Source organism: Lepidochelys kempii, chromosome 8 (genome assembly GCF_965140265.1).
Source record: "Lepidochelys kempii isolate rLepKem1 chromosome 8, rLepKem1.hap2, whole genome shotgun sequence".
Taxonomy (NCBI): Eukaryota; Metazoa; Chordata; order Testudines; family Cheloniidae; genus Lepidochelys; species Lepidochelys kempii.
In genome coordinates, this window is record NC_133263.1 from 32,267,959 (window position 1) to 32,281,023 (window position 13,065).

Sequence of the window (13,065 nt, forward strand, 5' to 3'; positions counted from 1 at the left end):
CCTTTTTGAAGGAGGTCTTACTACTCAGTCATACCAACAGTTATGCCCATGGTCATGGCAACTACTAGAATGAAGTTAGAGCAACTGCAGAGACTGCTGTAATTTACAGCAGTTTGGCATGGCCATCAACGGACTAATCCACAGCACAAAATAGTTGGAAGCATAAAGCACTTTGGCTGCTTCCCCCAACAGTACCTCCTCCTCCTTGACCACTTTCTCAGCATGTCCATAGACTTTGGGTTATGCAGGGCTGCCGTTACGCTGTTCTTGCACTGGGAGAGTTCCCAGTACCACGCTAGCTCTGTGGCCTCTTTTGGATGGCTGAGCCACTGTAAAGGGGCCAGTGATTCCAGAACCAGGCCCAGTAGGTTTGATTATGATATAAATCTACTGGAGTCACTGAGGCTACACCAATCTGAAACTGGTGGGAATGTTAAATCAGACCTAATGTTCTATTAACTTGTGGATACCATAACTCTCATAAAAAAAGAACTGTTAGATTCTCTTGTTTTTCACCCATTACTTCATCAGATCACTGAGACTTAGTGGTTTCTGTCAGGTAGAAATAACATGTGAAGTGGTGTTCTTGAAAGTCAGACCCCATTTCACATCACTCACTAATAGTTGGCTTACAGGAATTACCTAGCTGGGCTGGACTTGGTAAATTAGAGACAAATTGCAGCCTCCCAGAGCCAGCAAGTACCCCAGTTGTGAAAAGGTTTCTACTTACACCAATCTACATCCTAATAAGAACATTATCTTGGAGATGGCAGTGCTTAAGAGCTTTATATTATTACACAGATTTTTATTTTTGCTAGGGACTCCATATGGTGCCCTAAGGTATAAACTTGTACCATGCTAAAACAATATAAACTTGGGGAAATTATCCTTTAAGATCTAGGTAAAAAGCACAATGTTGAATTATTTTCTTAACGCTACCCTGTGTCAATCTGAGCTACCTTCGGTGCAGAGAGATGCATAAAATTGAATTGAAGATGTGATGCAGAACGTATTCAGCTTTTCACTTTAACAGACTGAAACTAAAGGTGCTGCTAGATTCTGTGGTCTGTGAAATACGGATATTGTAGGAAATACATTAGCTTAATAAACCATGCAAAAATTATTCAACTGTGTAGAGAGCTGCGATGTAAATGTTGTTCATTTTTATTTCATTTTTACTGAGACTGGTGTGGTGCCAAATGGCATTGCATCATTTTGTTTCAAAATACAAAGTGTGCTGTCCCTGTTTAAAAGACAGGGACACTGTCATAAATGTAACAGGAAGGGTAAACCCCTTTAAAATCCCTCCTGGCCAGAGGAAAAATCCTCTTACCTGTAAAGGGTTAAGAAGCTAAAGGTAACCTCGCTGGCACCTGACCAAAATGACCAATGAGGAGACAAGATACTTTCAAAAGCTGGGAGGAGGGAGAGAAACAAAGGGTCTGTGTGTCTGTTGGTATGTTGCTTTGCCGGAGATAGAACAGGAATGGAGTCTTAGAACTTTTAGTAAGTAATCTAGCTAGGTATGCATTAGATTATGATTTCTTTAAATGGCTGAGAAAAGAATTGTGCTGAATAGAATGACTGTTTCTGTCTGTATGTCTTTTTTGTAACTTAAGGTTTTGCCTAGAGGGATTCTCTATGTTTTGAATCTAATTACCCTGTAAGGTACCTACATCCTGATTTTACAGGGGTGATTCCTTTACTCCTATTTACTTCTATTTCTATTAAAAGTCTTCTTGTAAGAAAACTGAATGCTTTTTCATTGTTCTCAGATCCAAGGGTTTGGGTCTGTGGTCACCTATGCAAATTGGTGAGGATTTTTACCAAACCTTTCCCAGGAAGTGGGGTGCAAGGGTTGGGAGGATTTTGGGGGGAAAGACGTGTCCAAACTACGTTTCCCAGTAAACCCAGTTAGAGTTTGGTGGCAGCAGTGGTTATTCCAAGGACAAAGGATAAAATTAATTTGTACCTTGGGGAAGTTTTAACCTAACCTGGTAAAAGTAAGCTTAGGAGTTTTTCATGCAGGTCCCCGCATCTGTACCCTAGAGTTCAGAGTGGGGGAGGAACCTTGACAGACACAATCAAAAGAGTTTAGGGCTTCTATTATCATTAATAGTGTAAACTGATATTGTTGTGACTCTGCAGACAAAGTCAAACGTATTTAAATAATACAGGGAAACACTGAGAAATGGGACATTTTCATTCTACCCCATTCTCAAGATACTTCAAAACTAAATAGGACTGGAAAGGCGGGAGCACTTGTAAAGAATTGTTCACCCACAGATATGTTTCTAGTGCAGGATGGGATGGGGCAGTGGCTTAGAGATTGTAATTGCCAAAAGTAAGGTGAGACCCTCATATAATTGTATATCTCCAATCAGTTGTGTCCCCTCACTAGATGTAAATTAATCAAGTTAAAATCCTGCCTTATTTTGTTCAACAGAGTATGTAGGTTCCCTTTAATCACTTGTGCAAGCAACAGGGCATGAACTGTCCATAGCATATACGAAAGGTGGGTTGCTAACTGAGGGTTTGTCCAGTCCCCACTAAATCAGCTAGTGTGCATCCCCAGAAAATCAGCTAGAGATGGTAGGCAAATGGTGTATGTATGCATGTATTATTCCTGCTCAGAGAAGCAGCAAAATGCATCACATAGCATGGTTTCCAACTATCTTTGAAAGCTACTGTATCACAAGTAATGAAGTTATCTGATATTTTATGTTGTGCTGTAACTTCCACAGTACAGCTGTGCCCTGGAGGCTTTTGTATGGGGGTTCCATGTGTTTGGATCTCCAAAGTGCTGTTATACAAAATGAGCAAAGATAAATTGAAAATCTTTGCAGTTATTCAGGAGATGCATAGAGGCATCCTCCACAGGAGACGAAGTAAACACATGTATTAGCTAGTCTTTCAGTGGCACCTTGTTACTGTTAGGATGAACTGCTGTAGCTCACAGGTGGTGTTGCAGAATGGAAGTTCAGGATTGGGAATTCACAGCAAGGATCTTTCTAGTAAGCTGGAAGAAGGCATAAAAAGAGAGATAATGACATCATAACTTGGTCTCTCCCCCCTCCCCCCAACTCAAGACTGGGAACAACATCTGGAGGACAAAGACTTTGAACTGAGGAACTTTGGTCCCAGGCTGAAACGTAGTCCCAGCCTGTGTATTGAGGAACTGTAACCTACCTGCTTGTATCATCTGTCAGGGTGAGAAAAGCTGTTTGAGTCAACTCTTGCTTAGACTAAAAGTTTAGGTTTTAGAATGAATGTTTACTTTTTATTTTCTTAAGGTAACTATTCTGGCCTTTATGCCTATCACTTATAATCACTTAAAATTGATCTTTCTATAGTTAATAAACTTATTTTAATGTTTTATCCTTACCAGTGAGTTTGTCTAAAGTGCTTAGCAAATCTCAGTACAGGTTACAAATGCTTGTGCATGTCTACTTTCCTATGAAGAAGTGATGAACTAGGTAATGAGCTTACACTGGCCAGGCCTCTAACCAGGGCAAGATGGTACAGTTCCGGTGTGCAAGACAGGGGAATTGAGGGAATTGGCTGGAGCCTCTCTATTGTGGGTTCATTCGTGGCTGGTAGAAGCATTCATGTAACTCAGTTGGGTGTGTCCCAAGGGATAAGAAATGGATTCTGATATTTCACATTCAGCTATTTGCATTTGGGTTTCTGAGGAACCTTCTCCTTGTTGGGTGATGTATTGTCTTTGTCTTTGGGTTTTAGGGTTGTTACTTTACACCACTGCTTTCTTTTCATGTTCTTATGAAAACTTTCATGGACATTGTCTGCTCCTCTGCTGTTTTTCTGAAGGTCCTTTTCAAAACTGTATGTGTTTTTACATCTATTCCCAGAACTTGATTCAGTGCCTGTGTATGCTACACAATGAAATATATATGGGGGGGGGGAGGGAGCATGTGACGTTACAGACTCAGTTAGCATCAGATTCATTTTTCATCTTGGTGTGTGGTTGGTTTGTTCAGTAGCCCTCACTTTATTTCTTGAGGGGTACAGCACAGAGAATAATTGAGAATGAGCTGGACTTTGGCAGTTTTTTTCTGAAGAGAAAGCTATTATACAATTGCAGAAAAATATGTAAAAGTATTAAAAATAATAATTTGTGTTTAAATGAATCAATTAGGTCTAGGGCCAGATACTAAATTACTTCCATTCCTGCAAGCATTAAATATGCAATCACAACTATAATTCTAAAGGCTTTGTCATCTAATCATGTTGTCTGCACCCGAGTCTAGAATTAGCTGAAACCCCATCCATCAAGCTGGGCTCAGGGGAGAGTGAAATAGGAAAGCTTGTGATGATTGCCTAGCTCTCAGCCCCTTTCCTGTAACGGTTCAACAACTGAATAATATATTTGGGCAATATGAATAAAAATGTAAGCTCACCTTTGCCTTGTCGTGGGTCCTTATAATTCCATTTGCCCTTTTGTAAGGGAGGGGATGTCTGCTTGTGTTTTTTACAAGAATTCAATGTTATTCCATGAAATTCAGCGTGGCCTAAGGATTTTAGGGGGCAGATCTTTAGCTCGTGTAAGTTCATCAATGGAGCTATGAGAACAGTAAGGGCAGGCACAGATGTGCCGTAGCAGTACCGGCTTCCTTCACACACACTTCCTTGCCCATACAGCTTACCTGCAGGGCTGCTCCCATAGGGATGAGCTTGTGTGGTTTGGTGTCTATGGCCCATTTGATCTTTGGCCTCAAACTGGCAAGGGAATTCCTACCTAACTCAGATATAATTCAGATGGTGACACATTCATCTATCAGCAGCAGCTGAGCAAGTTGTGCTCGTTTGTGTGTTCTGTTAGTCCACCAGAGATCTTTCTGGTGGTGCACAGTGATTGGCCAGGAAGAGATCAGGTATTCGGAACTGGAGAATGTGATGAAGGGGAACATAGGAAAGCATTGCATACAATTTAGGTATTTTTGTGTGGCACTAACTAAATGGAAGCTAAGAAAACAAATGGAAGCTGAACTGACCCAGAGGTAGGAGCTTCACAGCATGGAATGAAGGCCGGGAAACTTGTGTACATTGATATACTGAGAAATGCTCTAAAGATCTACGTGACTCTTCATAAATGGTTGCAGACCAAATCTAAGGTAAAGAGAGTGAGACAAAGTGGAACTAACTACAGTTCTAAAACAAACAAAAAAGCCAACCTAACTCTTTTTGTTTAAACCTAATTTACTAATAACACTTCCAAGGTGCATGAGAATTGTATCAAATTACTGTGCTGCAAGTGTGGTGACTCTGAACAGGCCACCAGCCCCATGGACTTTGTTATTCCTCCACTAACCGATTTTCATTTCTACAGCCAAAGAAGTATTCTGACCAGGACGAGGAAGAAAAAGATGCAAGGCTCCCACCATTGGAAAAAGGGAGCCCTTCTGTCCAAACTTTTAAGATTGCATGAGGGAGAGGATTTGCTTTCAGAAGCGCTCAGTATCAGAACGTATTGCTCCTTCGGTGTCATGTTGCATCCCCACCTCATTGATCTCTGCCACTGATCGCATGGTTGCATGACCATTGCACATCTTCCTTCATGCAACTTCCTGTGTTTCATTGTCATACAGGGGAGAGGGAACCCTGACTTCCTTAACTGCCCTTCTGCATAAGAGAGAGAAGCAACGGACTGAGATATGGCACATCCAAATAGGAACCAGAAGATCCCGGATCTCTTTAAGGGCCCATCCAGCTTCACTTAAAAAAACAAAAACAAAAAACAAGACAATAGTGTATATGGTTTTAATTTTATTTTTGTTAAATTGTTTTCTTACTTTTTCCTAGACTTCGCCCGATGGTCTTACCTGTCTCAGAGAGGTAAAATTTAAACCAATTTGACTATCTTGGTCATTTAACTTTCAAAGGAAGCAGTTTCCTAAGCAAGAGCAAGGTACTACTTGATCAGCTCTGCTCCCCCTTCACATGTTTGTTAGCAAATGAAGTAAAGGTGGTTGAAGATTACCTACCTCCCAGGGTATATTTTCAGGTTGCGCAATTCCCCGTACCTGGGTAAGAAGTGTCCTGTGTGTAGCCATAATCTGCAGTCATCCATTCTTCTTTCTGTTCCATGATTTATTCTTTGATGTGCTGTGCAGCGTTAGATGCAGCAGGTTAGCTCATTTATTTAGGGCTTCGTTTGGTACAAGTGGAAACCACCTACAAATGTGTAGACTAGTTCTTCTCCCTGCCCCCTTTCATTCAGACTTACTCTGACTTTCACTTATAATTCACCCTGTGGAAAAAAGCTGGGAATTTAGAAGAAAGGCAGAGAAGAACATAAGGTCTTGATCCAAAACCCACTGGAATCAATGGGAGGACACATAGTGATCTCGATGACCTTGGGAATGCACAGAGTGAATACGGAAAGTGTATAAAATAATTTCAGAGCACCTTCCACAGTTCAAAGTGTGGAGAGAACAAGTGTCTGAATCATTCCAGCTCTCCTGCATATAAAAGAATTAAATGTACCAAAAGGAAACAGAAGGCAAAGTGTTAGTGAATAAGATAAGTTTACATGAGTCATTGCAAGTATTAGCAAAAGGATTCCCAGACTGTATTTTCCTATGTTCTATGTCACATTTTAATACAACCTTTCTCCACAGTTGGTTTTCACCAAGACTCTTACAGGCATCATATGTTCATTAAGCTTAACTGTTTGTGTAATTAATTTCAGTGCTGTTGATTTAGTGAGGAAAATTAAGCTGAAATGATCTTTGATGTTTCCAAGAAACGGGGTGGATATTGAGAGGCCAATGTAGAAACAAAAAGGAATTAAAGTCTCTTTGGTATAGAAATTAATCTCTCCAACCAGGCAATAATAATGATTTATTAATAAATTATAGTTCAACTTTAATTAAATATGTTTCATATTAAATTTATATTTTAGTGGGTACTTGATGCAATTTTTTAATTAACATTTACCATAAGGAAATCCTACTTAACCCTTTCCAGGTTGTGTGATACATCAATATGACTTCCTAATCCATCACCTAAACTGGCAGTCTGGAAAACATCATAGTTTGTTGACTTCCATGGGAGTAGGATCGAGCCCATAGCTGACTCCCAATCTAGTTCTGCAAGCATACCCAATTTTACGTGTTTGCCGGATCAGGCCAAAAACTGAGGGTTGACCACACAACAAGTCAGTGTGCAGCAAGGAGGGTGGTGAAACACTGGAATGTGTTACCTAGGGAGGTGGTAGAATCTCCTTCCTTAGAAGTTTTTAAGGTCAGGCTTGACAAAGCCCTGGCTGGGATGATTTAATTGGGGATTGGTCCTGCTTTGAGCAGGGGGTTGCACTAGATGACCTCCTGAGGTCCCTTCCAACCCTGATATTCTATGATTCTATGATTCTATAAGCAAGGGTGTGAATCTACAGCATACTAGCTTGCCATGCAGTCCCTGCTACCACATACTGAAAGCTCTGTAGTGCACTTTGATGTACTGCTCTTTGAAATGGGAGTAACTCAAAGTGGACTACAGAACTGTTAGTGTGCCTGAAACAGGGTCCACAGAGTGAGTTTCTGTGAAGCAAGCTAATGCGCTGTAGACTATCACCCTTGCTTGCTACGACTAACTCGCCATGTAGACAAGCCCCAAGGCTCACTTCTTCTATTTATGCAAACACTTACTACTGGGTGTATAGCTTATTAATGTTGGAACCTCACTTAACTTCAGTGAGACCACTCATTGGGGTTCTGAAACCATACATTTCAAAGTTCTTGACAAAGGAACATATCATTATCACCATTTTTCTGATGGGGAAACTAAGGTGACATGTCTTGACATAGGTTATGTACCCAGATCAGCAGTAGTGCGGTGTTTGATGCTCAAGAGAGTACTGCTTCACAAGAGTTTACTGACTGTGGCATGGCTTGAAACATCTTTATTCAAGATTTTGCCCTATTAGGGACAACCACTCAGTCACTTATTTTGGTTGGTTACAGTGACCATGGCAGGGGGCTGTATATACAACCTGTTGTGACACTATATCTGAGTCTAACATCTGATACAAGCCCAAGTGATGTTGTTGCTGATTTCATCTGAGGAGACTGATGGGTCTATTTATTTATTAAGTGTATCTTAACCCAGAACATTGATTAGGCATTCTTTCATAGTTTGTAAAATAAGTAAATAAATATACTTGAATATTTAATCCCAACAAAGTTTTTGAAAGCAGCGGTATCTTATTTTCAGACTGGTGGTATATTATCTGCCCTCTAGTGGTAGAAGTAGTGAATTAATGAATGTTTTTTCTATTTCATGGATACTGCCTGCCATGGTAACTGATTGTTCTGTTTGACCTGGAAATATGTAGGCAAATGTCTGATATGCATTACATTTTTTAGAAATTAAAATTAATTAACGAAGGAAATTCAATAAATGGCTTTTTGTCTAATATGACAGTTAAACATTTTTCTTTTCTTAAAGGACACGATATAGAAGCCTTAATTCTAGTGACACTGAAAGATTTGTGGGGAAAGATGAAATATTGGACCCACTCCTGCTCACTTGGAAATCAATGGAATTTTTTTCCTTTGGTGTCAGTGGGAGCAGGATTGTACCCTTCTGTCAGATCTTGTGTATAAATAGCGAGTTCCATTTGTGCTTGAAAAAATCTTTTTCCCTCATGATGAAATTATATATTTTGTCAGGATGTGTGTGGATGTGTACATAGGTTGACAATTTGATGTTATTTTGGCTCTTACAGAAAGAGGCTTAAATTATTCTCTTCTGATACTGGAGATTTACAAAAATGTAAATTCCATTCAGTGTCGTTTACAATGGTGAAATTCACTTTGAGAGACTCATTTTCAAGGGGATCTAGGTAAGGAAATGCTCAAATTTTAAAGGTAACAAAGGTATAATTAGAATAAATATAGGGGATTATAAATCAGATCTGAAAAACAAACCCTGTTAAATAATTTCCAAACTGTGTGTGTAGTTAAAATATCATGTTTGATCTATTTTAAGGAAAACTCCATCTCCATTCTCAAGCAAACAGCAAAAGCAATAGAATGCAATAATCTTCACCAGCAGCAATCCATAAAACATTCATGCTTATGTAACAGTGTCAGGGTTTTTATTCTTTGTAAAGTAAAGACACTATTTATTCAGTTTGATTTATGAAAAAAATACATATACCAAAAATTACAGTCTTGACCAGTAAGAAAATCTCCTCTTACCCCATCCACCAGGCTAATAATGTCCTCTCCTGTCTCTTACAGGCAAAGGCCTGAAAAAGAAAGATAAGTTTTCCAATATGCCCTTAAGGTCAGTAGGCTCTGGCTCCTTTCCATTAAGAGGAAAGCAAATTCCAGAGTGGAAGGTACTGCTGCGAATCCCACCTGTTTAAACCAGTTTGATCGTAGCAAGTAACAATTAAGTTAAGGTGCTGAAGCTATGGCATGGCATGAGGATCTTGCAAGGTTACAGGACTCTGACCAATTTGATCTGTATTCATAAAAAACACTAACGAATTACATCCAGAAAAATAACAAAGAAAACATAACCTAGATAGAGCTACTATAATGCAGGTGCGTAACTGTTTGGAAAACTACTCCCAGAGAGTAGTTATCAGTGGTTCACAGTCAAGCTGGAAGGGCATAACAAAAGGGGTCCCACAGGGATCAGTTCTGGGTCCGGTTCTACTCAATATCTTCATCAATGATTTAGATAATAGCGTAGAGACTACACTTATAAAGTTTGCGGACGATACCAACCTGGAAGGGGTTGCAAGTGCTTTGGAGGATAATTCAAAATGATCTGGACAAACTGGAGAAATGTTCTGAAGTAAATAAGACAAAATTCAATAAGGATAAATGCAAAGTACTCTGTTTAGGAACAATCAGCCATACACATACAAAATGGGAAATGACTGCCTAGGAAGGAGTAATGCAGAAAGGGATCTGGGGGTCATAGTGGACCACAAGCTAAATATGAGTCAACAGTGTAACACAGTTGCAAGAAATGCAGACGTCATTCTGGGATATATTAACAGGAGTGTTGTAAGCAAGACATGAGAAGTAATTATTCTGCTCTACTCTGTGCTAACAAGGCCTCAGCTGGAGTATTGTGTCCACTTCTGGGTGCCACATTTCAAGAAAGATGTGGACAAATTGGAGAAAGTCCAGAGGAGAGCAACACAAATAATAAAAGATCTAGAAAACATGACCTATGAGGAAAGATGGACAAAATTGGGTTTGCTCAGTCTGGAGAAGAGAAGACAGGAGGGGGGGGACGACTGGAGGGGAAGAGAGATAAGTTTTCAAGTACATACAAGGTTGTTACAAGGAGAAGGGAGAAAATTGTTCTCTTTAATCTCTGAGGATAGGGCAAGAAGCAATGGGCTTAAATTGCAGCAGAGTTGGTTTAGGTTGGACAATAGGAAAAACCTCCTAACTGTAAGAGTGGTTAAGCATTAGAACAAATTGCCTAGGGAAGTTGTGGAATCTCCATCATTGGAGGTTTTTAAGAACAGGCTAGATAAACACCTGTCAGGAATAGTCTAGTTATTACTCCTGCCTTGAGTGCCAGGGACTTGACTAGATGACTCCCTCGAGGTCCCTTCCAGTCCTACACTTTTATGATTCGATAAAGGAATAAATGCTGATCAGAGAGAACAGTTGTAATGTCTATTCTCTGCAAGGACTGCTAAGCAAATGGATAATCACATTGTATACTTGGTGGAGTTTCCCGCTTGTCTTTAGAAATAGCTCCACATAGAGTCCACTGTAGAAGTGTCAAAGGCACAGATCACTGCTGCAAGATCTAGATCCAAAAGAAAAAGTTAGCAACATTAATCACTATGCACACATGGGGAAACATACTGCTTAGTTACTATGGTTGTCTGCATCTCCAGCAGCTGCTGAGGACCCCAACAAGAACTCCAGGTTGAGTAATTAAGTAAAACTGTCTGTTCAAGGACAACATCTCTATAATGATTCTTACTGGTGGAATGTTCATAATGGTGAGTGCAGTAAGTTTTCATGGGTGAAACATAAAAGGAAAGAGGTGATAACGAAAGCAGTAGGAAATAGTATCAATGGAAAACAAAGAAAAAGCGCCAGGTTTCAGTTTCAAATACTTTAGAGTGTCATGACCAACCATGACATTCAGAGTTATAGGGAACAGTAATTTGAGTATTCCTACTTGGGGTGACACATACAGCTAAATATGGATTCTCAAATAGATATGTCAGGAACAGGAAGTAGAGGAGAACTATGAGCCAGGAAATAGAAAATCCACCCAGAGGAGAACCCATCCAGGATATATTCTTACCCATAGAGAGGAACTGACTGAGAATTTGAGAGTACACAGTGACCACAAATTCCTGTCGACAAACAATATTAAGAAATGGATTCATTGGGCACTTCAAAGTGTAAGAATTCAGTTGACTATTCTAAGATATCAGAAACCTAGGTCCTCAACAAATACTTATATGTGTGTGTATCCCTGAAGCTAAGAACATGTGTAGGTACAAAAATGAAGCAGTAAGGTTCTATAAAAGGACATATTAAATTCCATGAGTGTGGTAGATGACTGGAGGATGTTCAAACAAACATGAGAATTAAATTGCAAGAAATTTTGTTACCACTGAAAAACAGGAAACCAAAACTGGCCAGTATGGCTTCATGAGCAATTTATTGAATGACCTGGAACTACAAAAAAAGCTGTACTAAAAAGGGACAAAGTTGGAAGGAACCAGACAAGGTTAGTTAGTTAATCAAGGCTTGTGTGGAAGACATAAGGACTAAAAAAGAAGCACATTTAGTTAATGCTAACCAAATGAAATAAGGAGAACAAGTAAGGCTTTTACAACTTCATTTGGAGGGAAAGTAGGCACAGTGAGGAGAGAGACCACACCAGTGACACGTCCAAAATGGATGAACTACCTGCTTGTTAAAAATCTTATTTTAACCAGAAAAAATAAAAAAGATGTATAGGAAATTAGGAAGAAAGGAAAACTTAGTCGATATAGCTACTGTTCTAAAAATAAGGTATGGGAATGAGTGGGAAAGATGAATAAATCATCAAGTCTGCATGATAGATATCTCTGGGCTAACAAAATAATTAGCTAATGACATTATTAAACCACTGGCAATTATTTATTTAAAAGTGCTGAAGAACCAATGATACACTCGAGGATTGGAAAAGAGCAACTGTGTTACTGAAATTTTTCTTTAAAAAAAATCACTCCTGGCATTTAGTCTCCAGTAACACGATGGAATAAATATTGAGAGAAAACCTTGTGAGACACTCTTATGTTCACACATCACTAAAAAGTGAGATTCAGTGTAGGAAAAATGCAGCTTTGTACCTCTGAGGGTCAAACACACCCAATTTCTATACACAGAGACGTACTTGAAAAGCTGAGAGTCTGGAAAAGACTGAGCTGATGTGTGATAGCGGATAGCAAATTGGAGGTGTACATTTAATAAAGACAATGTGATTTAATGCAATATATTTAATAAAGACAATATGATTTTTAGATGATATGCAGGAGCATTGTATCACAAATAAGAATATTGAGATTACCGTGATCAGATTCAGGAAAACGCTGATTAATCCAGAGAGAAATGAAGGAATAAAGGCCTGGAGAAACTGACCTAGAAATGAATGAAAAAAACTAAGCAATGACTAAAAAATGCTGTGAAAATACTGTAAGAATTTTGAAGAGTCTAAACAATGAAGGCCAAATTCTCTCCTTGAATACTCACGTGCAGCTTGTTAGGGCTCCGCTGCCCTCCCTGGGTTCTTGTCACCCAGACAGAAAGCAGAAGGCCAGAGTCCAAAGTGCAGGCAATGCAATGCCTGTTGGAGTTAACAAGGAAGCATAACCATAGCTCTGTACACCAGTAGAGCTTTTCCTTTTCCCCTCCTCCTCCTTAGCAGGCTTAATTATATTGGTAGTGCCCGTCCCTGGTCCCACCCCTTACAATTTATGGTCATGTTCCGTTTTGGAGGGTCTTGAGTCTGGAGGCTTCAGTACCAGAAGAGTGAGGTTGTGTCCTGGCCAAGGCTACTTTT

At 39.6% G+C, this 13,065-nt stretch overlaps 1 protein-coding gene across 9 annotated transcripts in view; it reads left to right on the plus strand.

Moving 5' to 3' along the window:
• KCNIP1 (potassium voltage-gated channel interacting protein 1) overlaps positions 1–13,065 on the plus strand; it is a 547,511-nt gene that overhangs the window by 467,072 nt on the left and 67,374 nt on the right. For 3 of the 9 annotated variants that reach the window (XR_012160271.1, XM_073355980.1, XM_073355982.1), the window contains exon 2: positions 5,821–5,853. The exons of 5 other annotated variants lie outside the window; for them this stretch is intronic. Coding sequence is in view for 2 of the 4 variants with exons in the window: in XM_073355980.1 (XP_073212081.1) it covers positions 5,821–5,853 (33 nt within the window). In the remaining 2 variants the exon portion in view is untranslated. Of the gene's footprint in view, positions 1–5,820; positions 5,854–6,003; positions 6,046–13,065 lie in introns of those variants that run through there. One more of the 9 variants, XM_073355986.1, reaches the window with a different exon arrangement.